General features: G+C 46.8%; 1 protein-coding gene across 5 annotated transcripts in view; it reads left to right on the top strand.

Annotated features, from left to right (window-relative positions):
- Window positions 1–20,229, top strand: part of LOC146057716 (retinol dehydrogenase 16-like) — a 40,992-nt gene extending 20,763 nt beyond the window's left edge. For 4 of the 5 annotated variants that reach the window (XM_083169309.1, XM_083169310.1, XM_083169312.1 and 1 more), the window contains exons 4-5: window positions 7,629–7,792; window positions 17,474–20,229. In XM_083169309.1, the coding sequence (XP_083025435.1) occupies window positions 7,629–7,792; window positions 17,474–17,715 (406 nt within the window). In that variant the 3' untranslated portion in view covers window positions 17,716–20,229. Of the gene's footprint in view, window positions 1–7,628; window positions 7,793–8,377; window positions 8,528–17,473 lie in introns of those variants that run through there. The other variant, XM_083169313.1, reaches the window with a different exon arrangement.
- Window positions 20,230–20,840: the final 611 nt, after the last annotated feature.

The raw sequence follows: 20,840 nt of genomic DNA, 5'->3' as shown, positions 1-20,840 counted from the left end.
GCTGAAGCTGAGGATGGCCCAGCTGCTGATTGGCCTGATGTTGATGGGCCATCTGGGTCCTCTGGGTTGAGGGGGACATAGGTGGTGTTGGCCTCCATGCGTGCCAAGAGATTCTGCACCACCTGGTCTTCCTCTGACTCTGAGCCTGGCATGTTTGCAACAAGTGTTTGCCTTTCTAGGACTACTTTAAATACTATTTCTGTAATTGGCGTTAATCAGCTGCAACCTGCGTTCCGTACGGCCGCGTCCCGTACGCCAGCGTCAACCGTGCGGCGCATACGGGCCGCCCCTTGGTGTTGAAAAATATGTACAAAAAACCTGGCAAACTCAGTAAGTCTGATTTATTAGCTAAATGCAGATTCCAACACCAATGACCCAATACAACTGAGGTCAGACATTACATGTATATTTGAATGTACTTCTGTACTGTGCACTTGTTTGCTATGTAGTACAACTGACACTACCCATTCCATATGTCAATCCAGTCCACCACTTAGCCACAAGTAATCAGTGCTAGCATCCAAATCACATGTGAAAGCACTCCAAATTCAGGCTGGATGCTAGCTACTTTTCATTCCACCTCTGTAGTATGGCCCAGTAGAAGGTAAGTGTACACATGGCACCATGGCGTAATTTTGGGAAAAGGTCTGCCACTATTTGCTATGTTTCTGTTGCATAGCTTTCATTATAAAATAGCTGTTTAGTACCTTGTTGAGTTAGGTGTAAGTGTCTAGTGATGCAGACTATTTCACCTGGTGCTTATACCCATGTTTGGTGAATGTTATAGATTATATATAATGTGTTTACATCTTAGTTTAGACTGTGTGTTTAGGATGGGGGTGCGATGCAATGGGTTAGCCGTATGTTCGGGCGCATACACGCTGTTAGTGTAACAATGAACAATAAAGTTAATACCAAATATCACTCTAACCAACCAATGACAGCACCTGATTGTTTGATTAGTGCCACTCCTAAAATGGCTGCCTACCAGCGTGCAGAACCCTTCTCCACTGCGGAGCTACTGGCGCTGGTGGGAGTGATGGAGCGGAGACTGGGGCAGGCAGGCCCCTTCATCTCCAATAGGGATAAGCGCCGGGCGTATGTTGCGGCCCGGCGCCGCATATTCGCCCGCACTCATGTGCGGAGGACCATCGCCCAACTGGAGAGGCGATGGTCCGACCTGCGGAGGCGGGAGCCGGATCGTCTGCAGGCTCTGAGGCGGCGTCTGCAACGCTGTAAGTATTTTCGCAAAATACCTATAAATTACAGTGGCCAGGATTCGGTCTGCTTCAAAAGTGTTAAAATGGAGAGTAACAAACAGGCAGCCAATCAGCTCCTACCTGGCATTTTACAACTACAGTCTGTGACATGACAGGAAGGATCTGATTGGCTGCGTGTTTATCACTCTACATTGTATCACTTTTGAAGGCTAGTGCATCTAGGCCAGTGAGTGTTTGCATTTTAACATTATTTAATATTAATATTACATGAGGTCAATTGGGTGTTTATGACATAGAAAAGCCATATACTATATGTGTGATATATAACACATATATAATGTGGTTATGAGATGTACTTGTTAGAGTAATTTAAATGGGAAATGACACTCACCCATTTTGTTTGTTTAACCCACAGCGCGGGAGAGAGCCAGACAGGCCCGTCAGGAGGCCCAGGAGGTGGGCAGTGCGGAGGCCAGACAGGAGGTGGGCAATGAGGAGGACTCCCAGGAGGTGCCCATTGAGGAGGCCAGACAGGTAGTGGCCATTGAGGAGGAGTCACAGGCCCACAGTTACGTGACAGAGGAGGACACGGAGGAGGCACAGGAGGTCGGCCAGGAGGTCGAAGTGGAGGAGGAGGAGGTGCCCCTACCCCTGGACGATGTGCCACCACCTCCAAATGATGAGGATGAGGACCTGGTGGAGCTGCCTGGCAGGGGTAAGTAGACATAATGCTTCATTACTGAGTTAGGTACAGGTTGTTATGTCGCACAGCTGATTCAATTTTCCTATAATATAGTAAAGAGTAGTCCCAAAAAATGGAAAACAACAGACACACTTTGGTCTTATAGGCCCATGCTGCAAACGTGCAATCTGGATGCTCATGTAGGTGATGAGTCTTAATTTATGGATGCTCTTTGTATAGAAGCAACAATAGAACATCAATGGAATATGGGCAGGCCTGATTTATACTGGAGTCCCATGTGGGCAGTTTGCATGGGCCCCCCTCTAGCCAGTGCGCCCGTGTTGTTGTCATGTATTTTTGTAAGGTATTATGTATGATGGATTGACCTTAGAAATTGATTGGTGTATGGAAGCGGATTAGTGCTGCACTTTCACCTATGTGGCAAATGTGACAAGGAATCATGAAGTAATGGGAAGAGGGAGTAGCCTAGCATTTTCCTGTGGTATCTATTATATCTATTCGATATATCTATCATGCAGTTTAGCTATTAAGCAGTAACATGCAGGTATATATGTATGGGTCAATGTGGCATGTTGTAGTGGGTGTATGTTTTGAGTTGAGTGAGGAGTCTTTGGCCAGGAGAAGTGTGAGTGATCCTCAAGTGTGGTTCTGTTTTTGATATATAGATTGTGAAATGTATATGTCACACAAGTGTGTGTGTGTGGTGGCAGCATCATGATCATATATTTGATGACATAACATACAAGAGTGGATAAGGCTTTTTTTGTATGTATGATTTCTCATGGTGTAGGTCATGGGTCTTCAACCTTTGGCCCTCCAGATGTTGTGAAACTACATGTTCCAACATGCATTGCCACATTTTTTCCTATAAATGCCAAAAAACATCAGGGCATGCTGGGACATGTAGTTCCACAACATCTGGAGGGCCACAGGTTGAAGACCTGTGGTGTAGGTACTTAGGATTGACTGTACAAGGTGTACGTGAGTAGCATAATTAATGTTGTACCCCCTTTCTCATGCACACAGATTACCAGGAGCCACCCCAGGAAGTAAGAGGGGCTCTCATGAGCTTAAGGGAGGACCTGAGGCGGATGACCGCTCATGTGGAGGACCTCTGTGTCCTGCTGCTGGACGAGTGATGGTGGTCCATTTGTTTTATTTGTTTGAATAAAAGTTTGACGTTGTTTAAGAAGTTGTCTGTGTGTTATTTTAGTATTTAACATTAAAAGTATAAAAAGCATTCAAAACACAAACATGTGGATGTTTAGATATGTACACAGCAAAAGGGTAGATAACATTTGTATCCACATAGGGAATGTTAGGGTTAATGTATAGTGCTTGTAAGTGTTTAAGGATCAATTAGCTAAATAACAGATGACCAGGAGCAACAATCTGTTCTCAAAGTGGTTTGATAATTGCCTAAGTGTGTCATGTGATCTATTTGGGAACTCAGATAAGAGTAGTCTGGTTTTGTGCTTAAGTACACCGCATCTGTGCGTAGTGGCCGCTTCGCGTCCGTTCTGACGCGGGAAGGCCGTGCATACGCGGTCAGACCGTGCAGAATCGGAGTGTTTCCCCCGCACACGCATGGTTTGTATGTCGTCCGTACACACGCCCTGTTCTTAAAGAGTGAGTCCGTCCGAATGCGGAGGACACGTGGGCGTTTCTACGGACGATGCCCGCACGCTGCCGCACAGTGTGGCGTGCGGCCCGCACCGTAAGAATTCGGGAATATCCGCACCGATCAGAACAAGGGCCAGTGTCCTTTAACACCATTCCAGTGGAAACAGTGATTTTTGGCAACTTTGGGCCAACCACTTGGACTCTATGGACATATCCATCAGCTTACCCAGCCAGGGGCGGTAACTATCTTTTCATCTACTGTTCTACGGTTTGGGTAAAATAGGAACAGACTCTCCATTATTGCAAATATATTGTGGAAGTTGGTATTGTTATCATACTGTTTTTTTTTATTCTAGTCTGTTATTAAATTGTGTCATTTTAACTCAATTGATATTAAATATCATGTAAAGATCATCCAATTTATTATATTCCCTTTTTAAACTCTTCACCACTGTTTTTTCCCCTATTTTCTCTTGCTCACACACACACACACACACACACACACACACACACACACACACACGAGTAACTAACCTGTCTATAGCAGCTGCTGAGAAGCTACTCCTATAAAGTGCCCCCTATTTCCAACCCTCACCTGAGGGCTGGTTCATTCCCTTTTTTTTTTTTTATTTCATGAGAGAGGTACATAGTGTATGGATATGTGTAAATGGTGGCAAAGAAACGTATAAGATGCTGCCTATGCACTTTCACCTGATTTATAAGATAAATGGGTAATTGGTGATGTGGTGGGATGGGGGTTCAGAAGTTTTGCCTAGGGTGCCAAAAAGCCTTGCTCCGACCCTGCCCTTAAGACAATTTACAATTACACATTGTATTGTTAAAAATCCAGGTTAAAATGTACTTTTGGCCTTAGAGTTCTGTCCCTGTATGTGTTGATATAGATCAGTTTTGCTTGGCTACTCGAAATGGCTAAAATGACCCGGTTCTTCTTTCATCCTACTACAAACCATAAACCTTGCTATAAAATGTATCATATTTTATTTGCGTGTGAAATTTTCGTACTGGCCGCCCAGTTATGTATATAAGCAGCACTGCTGCTAAGGGCATTATGTGGGTAAGCAGCGATGCTACTAGGGGTATTATGTGCATTAGCTAAACTGCTACTGGGGCATTATATGCAAAAGCGCCACTGATACTGGGGGCGTTATGTGTATAAGCAGCACTTTTACTATCAGCATTATTGATATAGGTGGCTCTGCTACTATGGGCAAACTTTGTATACATGGCACTGCTATTATGGGTATCATTTGTATAAGTTGCACTGCATCTGTAATGTGTATAAGGGCCACTACTTATATAATGCGATAGATTACTATGGTATAATCTACATTAGGGACACTGCATGCGGTGTAATGAGAATACGATTGTGCTACTGTGTAGCATCATTTGAATTGGCGGGGTGCTATTGTGTTTCTTTCTTTTGCTCTGTGCGCCTCTGGAGTGCATTGTTTCCTTAAATGGCAGGTATGGCACAATGTTATTGTTTGCAGAGTGGTGTTGAAGCACAAGCCCTGGATCTGCCTAATGGGAGAAGGGGTGAGGTGACGAGAGAAATGAGTTCCACTACCTCTCTAGGACCGCTTTATGCACTAGGGTAGGGGTTTGGTCTTGTAGTCCGGACCCCTTAAATGAATCACTATGGTATTTTGGAGATGCAGTCCCCTCCTGATAGCTGAGGATCTCCTTTTTCCAGGGATACCAGAATTTTGAAAATCGGCCCTGGGGAACTGGAGATATCCAACTTCAAAGCAGCAGTCCACATCCGACCTGTTAATTGCAATTCCCAGTCATATTTCTCAGGTTCTCTCTGACTTAGAGTTTTTCTGAGAGTATATTCCAAAAGCTGGGACTCTCCCCTTTCTGTCGACACTAGCGGCTTGTCTCTCTCATGCCCAGAACCAGAGATATCAGCCTTCCAGCAGCCGGTCCCTGCTCCAGCTCCAAACGTCTGGTGTACAGTTTTATATTTTTGTCAATGGATTGCTCTGGCTCCTGATCTCTTATCCCCAAGTTCCCAGCACCTCCTGAAAGTTGGGACTGTAGGTTTTAATACTATTGAAGGCTAAGAAATCTATTTCCAGATAACGGCGATATCTGCAGTCAAACAAGCTGCACTTCCACCGGAAAAGGATGAATATTAAGCCCACTCCATTATCCAACCCTCCCCTGCGTATAAAACACCCCCTACCTCCCTGGAAGTCATTTACAAGGGACCCTTCATTCAGCTCAGTGCCCCCTTCCACACGTTAGTGTTCTCCCTCCCACCACCTGTGCAGTAAAGGAGTAATTAGCAGAAGTTACTGCTCCAGGTCCTACATGTTGAGTGGAAGATAGAGCACCCCCTGCCACCCGTGGGACATCAAAGCTGTTGCTGATAGCACCCCCCACCCCTAGGAGGGGAGAATGGGTAAGGGCCCCAGTGCATTGCTTTGCCCAGGGGCCCACACTGCTGTTAAAACGGCCCTGCCTTGGGGACCTGTGAAAGTCTTGGGCCCATTTTATTTAACATTTTTATTAACAATATTGGGATAGGGTTACTCAGCAATGTATCCATCTTTGCGGATTATACAAAACTGAGCAGAGTTATTCAATCATCAGAAGATGTCACCACGCTTCAAAATGATCTTGACAATCTAGATGAGTGGGCAAAAAAGTGGAAGATGAGGTTCAATGTGAACAAATGCAAGGTCATGCACCTTGGGAGACATAATCAGTGTGCTAGTTATTACCTAAGTGGGGATGAATTGGGTAAATCAGTACTCGAAAAGGATCTAGGAGTCCAAATAGACAACAAACTGGGGTGTAGTGCTCAATGTAATATAGCAACAAAAAAGGCCAACAAAATTCTCGCATGTATTAAAAGGGGCATAGAAACTAGGGACTCCAAAGTAATTATGCCTCTGTACAAATCATTGGTTAGACCGCACCTCGAATACGCAGTGCAGTTCTGGGCCCCGCACTATAAAAAGGACATCATAGAATTAGAAAAAATCCAAAGAAGAGCAACAAAGCTTATTAGGGGAATGGAGAATTTAAACTATGAGGAAAGATTAAACAATTTGGGACTATTTAGACTAGAGAAAAGACGTTTAAGGGGGGATATGCTCAACATGTATAAATATATTAGGGGCCAATATAAGGAACTGTCAAACACCTTTTTTTCTACTAGAAAGGAATCTAGGACGCGAGGGCACGAGTTTAGATTAGAAGAAAAAAGATTTTGTTCATCTATAAGAAAGAAATTCTTTACAGTCAGAGCAGTCAAACTTTGGAACTCTCTTCCTGGAGAAGTGGTGTCGGCAGACACTATAAATACGTTTAAAATAAGGTTGGATACACAATTATTGGTTAAAAACATCCATGGGTACAAATAAGTAACAAAATCTGTCTTTAAAATATCATAACATACTATACAACAAGGGATAAGCTACTATAAACATAGGTTGAACTAGATGGACGCAAGTCTTTATTCAACCTCACGTACTATGTAACTATGTAATGCGTGTTACCGGCTTCTATACGGTGACAAGACCCACTGACCCGGTGTGCTAATTTCCACTTTCAAAGAAATAGAAGTGTAAGGTGAGCCATATGGCATTAAAACATTAATTGCAATAATTTAGGGTCATCTTATTATCAATTGCAAAATGCTACTTAACAAATAATGCAGATGGAGATCACTCTTAAGGCCCATACACACAGGGCGATTTTGAGCAGAAAGCAGCTCAGTTTACTCGTCTGAGCTGCTTTCAGCTCAAAATCCACCCAGTGTGTAAAGTGCAGCGAGCGTTGAGCGCAGATGAACCCTCCCACATCATCGCCGCCCGCTGCCACTCATCTGCTGGTAATACCAGCAGATGAGCGACAGGGTGGACGGCTTTCCATCGCACCTGCTATAGATAGCCGTCCACATACGGGAAAATCGCTCAGAAAGGTGATTTTCATCCTAGCGACTTTCCCCATCATCGTTGACCATACATGCTGGGAAAACTCACCCGGTGAGGCATGGACCTTTAATGTTATATCTTACTGCATTGCTGAAATATTTCTGTATCTTACAGCCAGGAGATGGCCGCCTTTGACGTGAAAGTCTGTATCGTGCAACCTGGCAACTACAAAACAGGAATTCTGGCTTCAGAAGTTATAATAGACATGTTTGAAAAAGTGTGGGAGAAGGTCCCAGAAGAAACCCGCAGGCTTTATGGGCAGCAACATTTTGACACCTGTAAGTATTACTATTCATTTCTTGCATGGTCATCCAGCACATGATTACTGATGTTGGATTGTAAATGTATGAAAGTAAATTTCTGAAAAGGAAAAATGCTTTAACTCATTGTGGCCGTAACTTATTATTTGGCATTCATTTCATATTGTTACGATCCGCCTCCAGCGGATCGGTGTTATGCGCAGATTCACGCATTCCCCTGTGTGTTGGCTCCCTGTGTATTTTCCTGTCTGTGTTGGTATTTGCTCGTTGGTGACCTCCGGTGGTCAGCCTGGGCCATTGCAGCTCACTCTGTCTGTGTGGGTGTGTGATTAGGGCTCAGGTGTTCTCATCAACTGCTAGCTTGCTATGCTCACCTGCAGGCTATGTGTGTTGATCACTTCCTGGTGTTCACTATATAAACCTTCCTCATCCATTACTTCCTGCCGGTTATAGCTTCAGTCTTTGCTAGAAGTGTTCCTGTGCTCCCATCCTGTTCCTGAGTCCGTGTCCAGTATCCAGCCAATCCTTGTGTCCATGTGCAGCTTCCAGTTTGTTCCTAGTGTCCGCATCCAGTATCTAGCCCATCTGTGTGTCCGTGTGCAGCTTCCAGCTTGTTCCTGAGTCCGCATCCAGTATCCAGCCCATCCTTGTGTCCATGTGCAGCTTCCAGTTTTGTTCCCAGTGTCTGTATCCAGTATCCAGCCATTCCGGTGTCGGTGTGCAGTCTCCTGTCCTTCCTTGGTTCCAGCTGACCTGTCCTGCTGTGCACAGATAAGTGGGGTATTCCCCCAAACCTCCTTTACTGTGCTTTTGGTTATACTGAGACACTTCTGTGTATTGTTACACTTGCTTTGGAATTATGGTACACCTTTGCGTATTGTTACGCCCGTAGTTGAGCCATTGTTCTCAGTGGGATTAGGGTCCCTTGCCATCTCAGGGTTAGTTAGGTTATCCCCTTGCGCTCTCCTGGCCTCGGCAGCAGGTGTTGTCCACCCTTAAGACCTGCCTGTAGTGGAGCGGAGCGGGCCTAACTCGCTCCCCAGCCGAGACGGGCCCAGGCGAAGCCTAGCTCTGCACACAGCTGCCGACTCCTGTCTGAGGCAACGGAGTTAGGGTCCGGCAGGGGTCCCCTTCTCCTAACATTATAACCGGCCATACAACACTCTGGAGCTGGGTTCTGCCCTCTCAGTCCAGAGATTTCCAGCCGTGTCAGTTTTTTGCCTGTGTCAGTTTTTTGCCCGTGTCAGTTTTTTGCCCGTGTCAGTTTTTTGCCCGTGTCAGTTTTTTACCCGTGTCAGTTTTTTGCCCGTGTCAGTTTTTTTGCCCGTGTCAGTTTTTTTTGCCCGTGTCAGTTTTTTGCCCGTGTCAGTTTATTCTTGTGTCAGTTTTTTGCCCGTGTCAGTTTATTCTTGTGTCAGTTTTTTCTTGCTGGTGTATAAACTTGCATGGCCATATCATGCAGGCCATGCAAGAATCATTAGCGGCTCTAAATTTGGCATTCAATGCCGTAAAACCTGGACAGTGGGAGATTTTGCAGCAGTCTCTTCTGCAGCTGCAAAGACTCATCACTGATATTTTTCTGGTCCTCCCAGAGGTCACTGGGGTTCGTTCTACCCCTAATGAGGCCCTGCCTAAGGAAGTATTAGGCAGCAAGTCCTCAGACCCAGAGGGTCAGGTAAAGCATAGAAGTTATCTACGGCCGAAGCTTCCGTTAGAGGAGCGTCAGCGGCGTAGAAACCTTAATCTATGCTTATACTGTGGAGATTCTGGCCACTTCTTGCAGACGTGTGGCTTGCGTAATTCCGGTGGTGCCGACAGGGTATCTCCTCTGGCCAGGTCTGAGCAGGTTGTCAGATCTAAGCCTGTCTCCACTGTGGCAGAGGAGCTCTCTGCCGAGTCTCCCAGTAAAAGCACTCTGCCTTTTTCTACTGGTCCCAGTGCTGATGTTTTAATGACCAGGGAGTCAGAGTTGCAAACCCTTGAAGGGAAAGCCCAGGTGGTTGAGTCATGTGCCGGGGGCCCGCCGTGCCAGTCTGATGCCGGGGGCCCGCCGAGCGAGCCTGATGCCGGGGGCCCGACGAGCGAGCCTGATGCCGGGGGCCCGCCGAGCGAGCCTGATGCCGGAGGCCCGCCGTGCCAGTCTGATGCCGGGGGCCCGCAGAACCGGCCTGATGCCGGTGTCGCCCCAGAAGGGGTTCAAGCCGGTGTCGCCCCAGAAGGGGTTCAGGCCGATGCAGCCCCAAAGGGGGGTCAGGCCTGTGTCGAGGCCGCAGCCCCGAGTGGGGGCCCGGAGGCCGCAGCCCCGAGTGGGGGCCCGAAGCCTCAGTTTGCAGCCCCGAGTGGGGTCCCGGAGGTCGCAGCCCCGAGTGGGGTCCCGGAGGCCGCAGCCCCGAGTGGGGTCCCGAAGTGCGCAGCCCCGAGTGGGGTCCCGAAGTGCGCAGCCCCGAGTGGGGTTCAAGTTGGCGTCGCCCCAGAAGGGGTTCGAGCCTGTGTCGCCCCAGAGGGGGTTCGAGCCTGTGTCGCCCCAGAGGGGGTTCGAGCCTGTGTCGCCCCAGAGGGGGTTCGAGCCTGTGTCGCCCCAGAGGGGGTTCGAGCCTGTGTCGCCCCAGAGGGGGTTCGAGCCTGTGTCGCCCCAGAGGGGGTTCGAGCCTGTGTCGCCCCAGAGGGGGTTCGAGCCTGTGTCGCCCCAGAGGGGGTTCGAGCCTGTGTCGCCCCAGAGGGGGTTCGAGCCTGTGTCGCCCCAGAGGGGGTTCGAGCCTGTGTCGCCCCAGAGGGGGTTCGAGCCTGTGTCGCCCCAGAGGGGGTTCGAGCCTGTGTCGCCCCAGAGGGGGTTCGAGCCTGTGTCGCCCCAGAGGGGGTTCGAGCCTGTGTCGCCCCAGAGGGGGTTCGAGCCTGTGTCGCCCCAGAGGGGGTTCGAGCCTGTGTCGCCCCAGAGGGGGTTCGAGCCTGTGTCGCCCCAGAGGGGGTTCGAGCCTGTGTCGCCCCAGAGGGGGTTCGAGCCTGTGTCGCCCCAAAAGGGGACTCTGTCTGTCTTGTCGCCCCAAAAGGGGACTCTGTCTGTCTTGTCGCCCCAAAAGGGGACTCTGTCTGTCTTGTCGCCCCAAAAGGGGACTCTGTCTGTCTTGTCGCCCCAAAAGGGGACTCTGTCTGTCTTGTCGCCCCAAAAGGGGACTCTGTCTGTCTTGTCGCCCCAAAAGGGGACTCTGTCTGTCTTGTCACCCCAGAAGAGGACTCTGTCTGTCCTGTCGCCCCAGAAGGGGACTTTGTCTGTCCTGTTGCCCCAGAAGGGGACTCTGTCTGTCTTGTCGCCCCAGAAGAGGACTCTGTCTGTCCTGTTGCCCCAGAAGGGGACTTTGTCTGTCCTGTTGCCCCAGAAGGGGACTTTGTCTGTCCTGTTACCCCAGAAGAGGACTCTGTCTGTCCTGTTGCCCCAGAAGGGGACTCTGTCTGTCCCATCTCTCAGAGGAATCCTGATTGTCCTGCTTCTCAGCTAAGTTCCAGCCTTGCCGGTGGCTTCGAGAGAACAGCTGTTGGTCTACCTTGTGCTGTTCAGCCAGAGTCTCACTATCGTGCCGCTCATTCCGAAGTATTTCGTAGCACTGCACAGCCAGAGTTTCTCCATGGTGCGGATCAGCCAGAGACTCATTATCGTGCTGCTCACTTAGAAGCACTTCACAGTGTTGCGCAGCCAGAGTTTCACCCTAGTGCTACTCAGCCGGAGATTCACCATTGTGCTGCCCAGTCAGAAATGCATCACTGTATTGTTCAGCCAGAGACTCATCATAGTGCTGCCACACGAGAAGGACCATCAGACTTTAAAGTCTCAGCCCCACAGGCCATAGTCCCAGATATGCAGTCCAGTCAGGTAACAGAGAGTGAAATGTCTGATGTCTTGGATGATATTTCTACCTCTATAGTCTTTGATGGGGACTTAGCCCAATTTGTTGCATTATTAGAACATTATGTCATCATCATGGAGTCCAGACCGTTTTTAGGCATCACTCCTGACAATTTGGTGTTATATCTAATATATTCCTTCAGAGGTGTGCCTTTCAGATGGGCGTCCAAATTGGTTCAGTCTGAGGATCCCTTGTTAAAGAACTTCTCAGCATTTAAGGATGCTGTATTAGAAAGATTTGGCCCCAATAAGGTTGATTCAGATGTCTCTGGGCCGACCTCCTGGCCGGCAGAACCTTCTTCGGATTTGGGAGATTCAGCCAAAAGATCTGCTCATAAGGCCATATCCTCAAGGGGGGTCCCTATAGCCACAACCTCAAGTGAGATCGTTGGTGATGTTACCCCCGTGAACAACTCATGTCATTCAGCGTGGAAAGCCCAGCCCTTAGCTATTACCGCGGGGTGTGCTTTCTTGACTCCGTCTAACAGATATATCCCTGAAATGTTAGCTTCTAGAGTACTGAGGTCTAGGCTTGAGTCTGTATCTGATTCTGATTCGGAGATTGATGGTTATCCGGTATATAAAGGCCCTATGGTCTTCGAAGAAGCCTATTGTAAACCAGGGACGGCTTCCTGTACCAATTTACCAAAGAAGAAGAAGAAGAAGAAGTCTCGTCGGAGACATTAGCTCTGTTCTGTCTTTGTCGTATCCTACTAAGGTGTCCGGAGTCCACCTTTTTTAGGGGGGGATACTGTTACGATCCGCCTCCAGCGGATCGGTGTTATGCGCAGATTCACGCATTCCCCTGTGTGTTGGCTCCCTGTGTATTTTCCTGTCTGTGTTGGTATTTGCTCGTTGGTGACCTCCGGTGGTCAGCCTGGGCCATTGCAGCTCACTCTGTCTGTGTGGGTGTGTGATTAGGGCTCAGGTGTTCTCATCAACTGCTAGCTTGCTATGCTCACCTGCAGGCTATGTGTGTTAATCACTTCCTGGTGTTCACTATATAAACCTTCCTCATCCATTACTTCCTGCCGGTTATAGCTTCAGTCTTTGCTAGAAGTGTTCCTGTGCTCCCATCCTGTTCCTGAGTCCGTGTCCAGTATCCAGCCAATCCTTGTGTCCATGTGCAGCTTCCAGTTTGTTCCTAGTGTCCGCATCCAGTATCTAGCCCATCTGTGTGTCCGTGTGCAGCTTCCAGCTTGTTCCTGAGTCCGCATCCAGTATCCAGCCCATCCTTGTGTCCATGTGCAGCTTCCAGTTTTGTTCCCAGTGTCTGTATCCAGTATCCAGCCATTCCGGTGTCGGTGTGCAGTCTCCTGTCCTTCCTTGGTTCCAGCTGACCTGTCCTGCTGTGCACAGATAAGTGGGGTATTCCCCCAAACCTCCTTTACTGTGCTTTTGGTTATACTGAGACACTTCTGTGTATTGTTACACTTGCTTTGGATTTATGGTACACCTTTGCGTATTGTTACGCCCGTAGTTGAGCCATTGTTCTCAGTGGGATTAGGGTCCCTTGCCATCTCAGGGTTAGTTAGGTTATCCCCTTGCGCTCTCCTGGCCTCGGCAGCAGGTGTTGTCCACCCTTAGGCCCGCTCCGCTCTGCTACAGGCAGGTCTTAACTCGCTCCCCAGCCGAGACGGGCCCAGGCGAAGCCTAGCTCTGCACACAGCTGCCGACTCCTGTCTGAGGCAACGGAGTTAGGGTCCGGCAGGGGTCCCCTTCTCCTAACACATATATAATAAATAAATATAAAAAGAATGTATGTAACAAAATTAATGTAATGTTTACAATATATATATACTGTAACTATGGAGGTTATTCATACTTGACAGCAGTCCTGTGAATTGCAAGGCGGGCAATTATAGAAAGACTGTGCATAGGTGTGCGTGACGCCAGCAACAAACGTCAGTGAATTATTTATTTGCAAGCCGGCCACACTATATAAAATCAACTCCACGCCGACGTGGATAGTGGGGGTATGAAAAGGTCGGAGGACGCGTACCGCCGCCGCTCACCACACTTCGGGTGGCGTGGATACAGGGGGTGACGCAAAACAATGGCAGAGGTGCTTATTGTAAGCATCCATCACATGTAATCACATCACATGTCATAGTAAGCACCCATCACATCTTGTTTTGATTGTTCAGCAATAGTTTAATTGCTGAATTTCCTCAATGATACATGATCTATTTACAAAACATAACTAGTTATTATGGACTAGATTAAATTAATCCAGCACGTTGAGATTTATGCGTCATTTCTATGACCTGATTTGTACATGTCATACCATTTATTTGTCTAATAATCTCACTAATGCATGATCCCTCTGAAGGACATGATGAGTAATTTCATAGTAGACAACTTAATGTTGGATGATAATATTTTAATCCAAGACATAGGGCGGTATTCAATGTGAATACCGGCGACGTGCAGCGAATCCTGTTTAGGATTCGCTGCACATTCGCCACTACTCGCTGCGTTCCGGAGCCTTGCCGGCTCCGGTGTTCAACGAGTCAGGGGCTCGCTGCCCCTGACCGGCGAATATGAGCTCCTGCGGTGAAAGCCGCAGGGAGCCTGAGGACGGTGGCAGGCAGGGAGATGGAAGTCTCCCTGCCTGCCCCAGAACGTTTGTGGGGGGGAGGTGGGCTCCCCGGGTGCCAGGCAGCAGAGGCTGCCCCCCGGGGGTGCCAGCAGGGGACCGGGCATATTCACTACACCCGATCATGAATATGTAATGATCGGGTGAAGTGAATATATGAATATCTAATGAGCGGCTCGGCTTCGGCCCCCTGCTGGCTGGTCTGTGTAAAAAACAAAAAAAATTAAATATATATTCATGTGCTTACAGCACATGAATAAAAATAGCATGTACCTCCTCAGAATAAAATTCCTGATTTTTTGACACCAATTGTAAAAAACAAAACACTTTATTTTAAAAGTTCACCTTCCACTTCACCATAAAAAGATAGCGATTGCTACTCGGTGAATCATGGCGAAAAAAACCTTGAAATGTATTCGCCATCTGGTCATTGAATAGGGTGATTCACCGTTTTAGTCAGAAATTCGCCTTACAGCACAAAATCGCCATAAAAACCTCACGAATCAGCCTCATTGAATACCGCCCATAGTGGGGCAGATGTATTAAGCCTGGTGAAGAGATAAAGTGGAAATAAAGTGGTGATAAAGTGGAAGGTGATAACTAGAGACAGGATTATATGAATTTGCATATTTTGCCCATTTTCAGTGGTTATTGCATATTTTACCTAAAATCTAGAGATGGTGCATATTTTAGGCCCTGCCCCCTTTCCATCCGCGAGTCACAGCATTGCTTTGCCCTGCTGCTGCTGGCCAGGTAGTGGTAGAGTGTGCAGGCTGGGGCAATATTGCAACAGTGTGGGGAACCTTGGATGTACGTTATGTCTGACACTGCTCTAGGCTGCCAATCGATGTTGATAAAATATTTCAAGCTTTTTATGTTGCATATAATCCTGTCTCTAGTGATAACGCACCAGCCAATCAACTCCTGACTGTCATTTTGCAAACATAGCTGATTGGCTGGTGTGTTATCAGCTTTTACTTTATTTCCACTTTATCACTTCACCAGGCAATACATCTGCCCCATTGATCTTGCTTAAGGGACTCCAGTTAATTGATGTCAAAGTTCATTGTGAAGCATATATTAAAATGTTCTAGATTAAAAGATATACAGTGTATAGAGCAGGGGTGGCCAGCCGGTCCGAGGTAAAAAGCCGAAAAATCAAGCCAAAGAGCCGACATCATGCACACGCGCTGTAAAAAGGGGTGTGGTCAGGGGCGTGGCCAGGGGAGTGGTCCTATGCCACAAGGGGGAGTGGCTACACGACAAAATTTTATGCCCCCAGTGCCAGATATGCCCCCCACAGTGCTAGGTATGCCCCCAGTGCTACACATATATGCCCTAAGGTGCCAGATATGCCCCAGTGCCACACATATATGCCCCACGGTGCCAGATATGCCCCCAGTGCCACACATATATGCCCCACGGTGCCAGATATGCCCCCACAGTGCCACACATATATGCCCCACTGTGCCAGATATGCCCCCACAGTGCCACACATATGCCCCCACAGGGCTAGTTATGTGCCCAGTGCCAGGTATGTCCCCACAATGCCACACATATGCCCTCACAGTGCTAGTTATGTGCCCAGTGCCAGGTATGTCCCCACAATGCCACACATATACCCCCACAGTGCTAGTTATGTGCCCAGTGCCAGGTATGTCCCCACAATGCCACACATATGCCCCCACAGTGCTAGTTATGTGCCCAGTGCCAGATATGTTACCACAATGCCACATATGCCCCCCCACAGTGCTAGTTATGCCCCCAGTGATAATTTCCCAGCAGCAGCACTCACCGTTGTTGCTGCTGCTACCAGGCTGGGAGAGGACAGTCTGGCATCCCCCTGCTGTCATGTCGCCGAGGGGAAGAGAGCACACCGCACGTCTCCTTCCCCTCTCACTTCCCTGTGACTGGGCCGTCCACCAATCAAATCTCGCGGGCCGGCTCCTGATTGGCTGCCGGCCCGCAAGCTGTGATTGGCGGGCGGCCAAGTCACAAGGATGCACAGTGAGGGATAGGAGAGATGCGCGATGCACGCTCTCCTACCCTCAGAAGGTATTCGGGAATTGGCAGTGGCCCGGGTGATGGGGGACGGACGGTGGGCGCCGCGTCGGGCAGCAGTGCGAGCAGTAGCCGCACTTTTGAAGGGGGAGAGCCGCATGCGGCTCGAGAGCCGCGGGTTGGCCACCGCTGGTATAGAGAGTCAGTCAATATTAAACACCAAAAGGTCAACATGCACAAGGTAGACATTAACTAAAGGTAAAAATTAGTTTTTTTTATATATTTTTGGTGTCAATTTCAACACCTGAGCATGGTGACCCTCACTTAGTATAGCTTTGAACCCTCCCATGGTGAAGTCCAAAAAATGGGAAAAAAACATGAAAAACTCATGTTGACTCTTTCGTATGTCAACTTTTCAGTCTGTCACAATCAAAACCTACAGTAGTAGCTTGGATAGAGGCTCTGATAAACATTATTGGGTAACTCTTTAGGGTTATGTGTTACATCATCAAGGGCCTATTTGTCCAATTAAGATTTTTGGTTAGTGTCCTGTTTTGGAGGGGTACACACATTTATTAAGGATCCCCCATAGGTATGAAGGAGATGTCTGCTGTGGTCCCTTCATTTCTGAAAAAACCACATCCTCCATAGGTTTCTATGGGGATTGCAAAACTTCTTGAGCTTAGTACTAAAAGGATAATGTCATTTCCACGTGATGTTACCCTATAGTAGCCATTGGGATAATTTGTAGAAAACACTGGAAGAGGGTCTCTTTTGGAACCCTCCCTTTCAAAGGCCGATGCAGATGTGTGGCCTGCTGACTGTGCATGTAGAAAATGGCCCACCCCTCATTTGAAGGGTAATGATTGTTTTCAGTGCTCCTGTCCCTACTACACGTGATTTTTATTATATTCGGGTGAATATGAATTTATCATTGCTGTGAATAGCGGTGAAAAGTCCTAATTCTTTTTCAGTTCTGAAACCTTATAATTAGAAAGTAGTTTACTAGTCACAACATGTGTTTTACTCAGCATAATTAGTTTTGTGTAAAAGAGCTTATCTCTAGACTAACATTTTATTTTTGAAATCCCTCCTAACCCCATCCTTATCACTTAATTACAATTTTATAGCCAAACACAACACTGCCATTTTTGTGATCATTGTTACTATTTCCATGTTGCTAACTTTCTCTTTATCCTAGATTGCAGCAGAGTTGTTAAAGCCCTTTCAAAAAGAAGCTCGGATCTCCACGTGGTTACAGATTGTATAGAACATGCTCTGACTGCTGTCAACCCACAAACACGCTACTCTGTTGGCTGGGATGCCAAACTCCTCTTCATACCTCTTTCCTACTTGCCAACTGCATTAGCGGATATTTTAATTCTCAAAGCCTTACCTTTGCTGGATAACAACCAGGACAAACTAAAAAATTGTGCCCCTTGAAAACTGTTCTTTGCATTTCTTATATTGGTACTCAATACACTGAAAACAGTAGGTAGCACAAGATCAAGGCATACCATCAATTCAGCAGCAATGCCCATCACATTCATGTATTGTGGAATGGAACATTTAAGAGAACAGCAAAAAGAGCTTTCAATGTGAAATACATTTCAGATGCACTTTAACCCTTTGAGTGCCAAGTAAATTTGTCAAATTAGGTGTGAAAATTGCCAAGCAAACTTTTTTATTCAACATCATGACCTGTAATGTTTACCTTATATAGGAAATATAATATTGTTTTACACAACATTTTTTATTTGAATTTATATAACAAATGTGAGCGATGCTGGCTTTTTTAGCAATTATTTTGCACCTCTCACAGAGATGTTGGAACTCAAAGGGTTAAACACGGTTTTGGTCTGTGACACTCTTCAAAGGACAAAGGGCCTGATTCTGAGGGCCTGAGGACTAAGGGGCCCACTACAACCCCTGTTACCATCTTCATGTCACTCACTGATTTTCACTATCACTTACTGCCATGTTGATATTGTGAACTTGGGTTAGGGTGGAGGAGGGGAAGGCTCAAATTATATTTTTGCTCCTGAGCTCACCACCCACAAGTTCCGCCACTGCCTGGTGTTATCTGAATGTGCAATGACTGAAATGCCCACTTTAAGAATCTTCAGATGCTGAAATATCATATAGTGTTTTTTTATTGGATGTTCCTATTAAACTATAGAAAGTGCAGATTTTAGTGGTTGTGTACAGGTTTTTTTTTGTCTCTACACAACCATTATCAGTTACATACTGTACCTATGACACTCTGATACACAACTATAAGATGGACTATCTTTATGTGACTGATTAGCCATCTCTCTGTCATCACCCAAGAACACCCAATTCATTGTAAAACATTTCAGGACCTCTTAGAACCAAGTGTCTCATTCAAAACTATGCACACAGTCTCTGGACATATGCACGGTGCGATTTATATGTATGCTCATATGAAAACACTGTGTCAGACATTGCTACTGAGCCCGACTCAGAAAAAGGCCCAAGGTGTGCTCATCTTATCCTAGGTATCAGCTTTTTAGTGTAGTCTATTTAGTAGAGATGTGTGGTCAGATTTTCAGGAAACCAAACCCGCCTGAACTTCCCAATTCTGAATGAATCAGAGCCCAAGCTTGAGTATTTAAGCCAGACTCGAGTTCACAAATTGAAAAAGCCACCCTGAGCGCAGCGAAACGCATTTTTTGAGGAGACCCTGAGTACTTTGGCCAGTGACCTGTGGGACCAAGGACCTTCTGCACTGCCAGTCTGATACCCGACTGGTCCCGGCTCAGCTGATTGCAGCATCACCCCGCTGCGGGCATAGGAGGAGTGCGCACCTAGCCAAAACATCCAGACGGCATCCGGCAGAGGTGTGCTCTCTTACTACCAACGGAGCTGCGCACCGGCTGCACACGGGTGCTCCCGGCTTGTACTCAGCCGGAGGAGTGCGCACACAGCCCAACCTTCAAGGCGGCATCCGGCAGAGGTGTGCCCTCTCACTATAATGGAGGTGCGTACCTGCTGAGAATGGGCGCCCCCGTCTCACATCCAGCCTGCACACAGTTGATACTATCTGGAGGAGAGAGGACCGCAAATTGAGAGTGGCTGTATCCCCATCCACACTGACAGATTTATCTGCAGCTCACGGCAGCACTCAATAAGCTACAGCGAACAATTCTGCCCATTTGTCCTAATAGACACTGCTGATTGTCCCCACTGGTAAACCAAGTGTGAGTATCCATCTTCACAATTATTATTCCCACTGGGAGGACTTAAGCACATGGACATTGATTCCCATAAGGGACACTAGTAAAGCTGGCTAAGTGTGTATAATAATTTTTATGCATAAGGTCTCAATTGAGATCTATTTTATATGTTATTCTTGCATGCATGCAATTAATTTTATGATTAATTAAAGTGTTGTTTAAAATTACTGTATACACTGGCGCCGATGGTTTTTCTTCTTCTTGTTTAACTGTTTAACTTTGAGGGCGGCATCCCTCTATCATCAGGCAGCCTGTGTAGACAACACACATAAACAATATCCCGAGCACTATAGATCCACTCCCCCTTTCTCTTTTTGCATCAGCTTTTTAGTGTAGTCTATTTAGTAGAGATGTGCGGTCAGATTTTCAGGAAACCAAACCCGCCTGAACTTTCCAATTCTGAATGAATCAGAGCCCAGGCTTGAGTATTTTAGCCATACTCGAATTCCAAAATGATGCAAAACATCATCTTTGGTGTCAGATCTTGGATGTTTTGAATTTGAGTCCTACCCACTGTGATTCAGTTATCATTTCACACAGGACTGCTAGAGAGCAAAATACACTGGCCACATTGCAGCGCAGAGCTCCTAACATTGGTGCAACTGTAACTGATGGTAAAAGTTTTTGGTGTGTGAAAGTTGCCATTGTTCAGTGAGTCAGAACAATGTGTAAAAAATAAATAAATTAAATTAAAAACTTGTGTGTGTTGTTCAGGTTCAAGCTCTGTGTTATAAACTAAAAATGTTCATTAGGTGCCAGTGTGCCTAGAGGTGCAGTGAGCCTCAGCAGTGTCCAAAAAGTGTGGTGCCATGCCACTGTGTTAATAAAATAAGTGCTGCGTGAGACAACATGGATCACAGTCAGTCAATAGAAGAGCAGGTGCAGCAACCAAGTACTAGTGATGTAGCTGCTGCCAGTCATGATGGTTCTAGTACTGTACTTCAACATTTGCCAAAGACAGTGCTGAAGAGCATAGAGAGTTTAAATCAGGGCACCTGAAATCAAAACATTAATAATGCGTTTAAGATAAATTATGTCACCTTAAATAAAGGAAAAGTTTACTGCCAAAAAAACATAATATTGCCAACCTGCCATACACCACATGGGATATTGTTACTGCCAATTAATTTAATCTCTACAGACCGTGTTGTGCTCTCTTCCCCCTTGCTTTCATTTGCTAATTGTTGTAAACTGTCAATAGCCTGTACCGCTTCTTCTGAAAAAGATGTGTGTGTTACTGCATCTTCTTACCCATAGGTGGATATACTTGTTGCTATTTATTGGGAATGTGTTGCATAGAATTTAGTAAGA

The sequence above is a fragment of the Crinia signifera genome, chromosome 2, assembly GCF_055691185.1.
Source record: "Crinia signifera chromosome 2, ASM5569118v1, whole genome shotgun sequence".
Lineage (NCBI taxonomy): Eukaryota > Metazoa > Chordata > Amphibia > Anura > Myobatrachidae > Crinia > Crinia signifera.
Note: the sequence above shows the minus strand (reverse complement) of the source record. Positions and strands in the feature narration are given on the sequence as shown.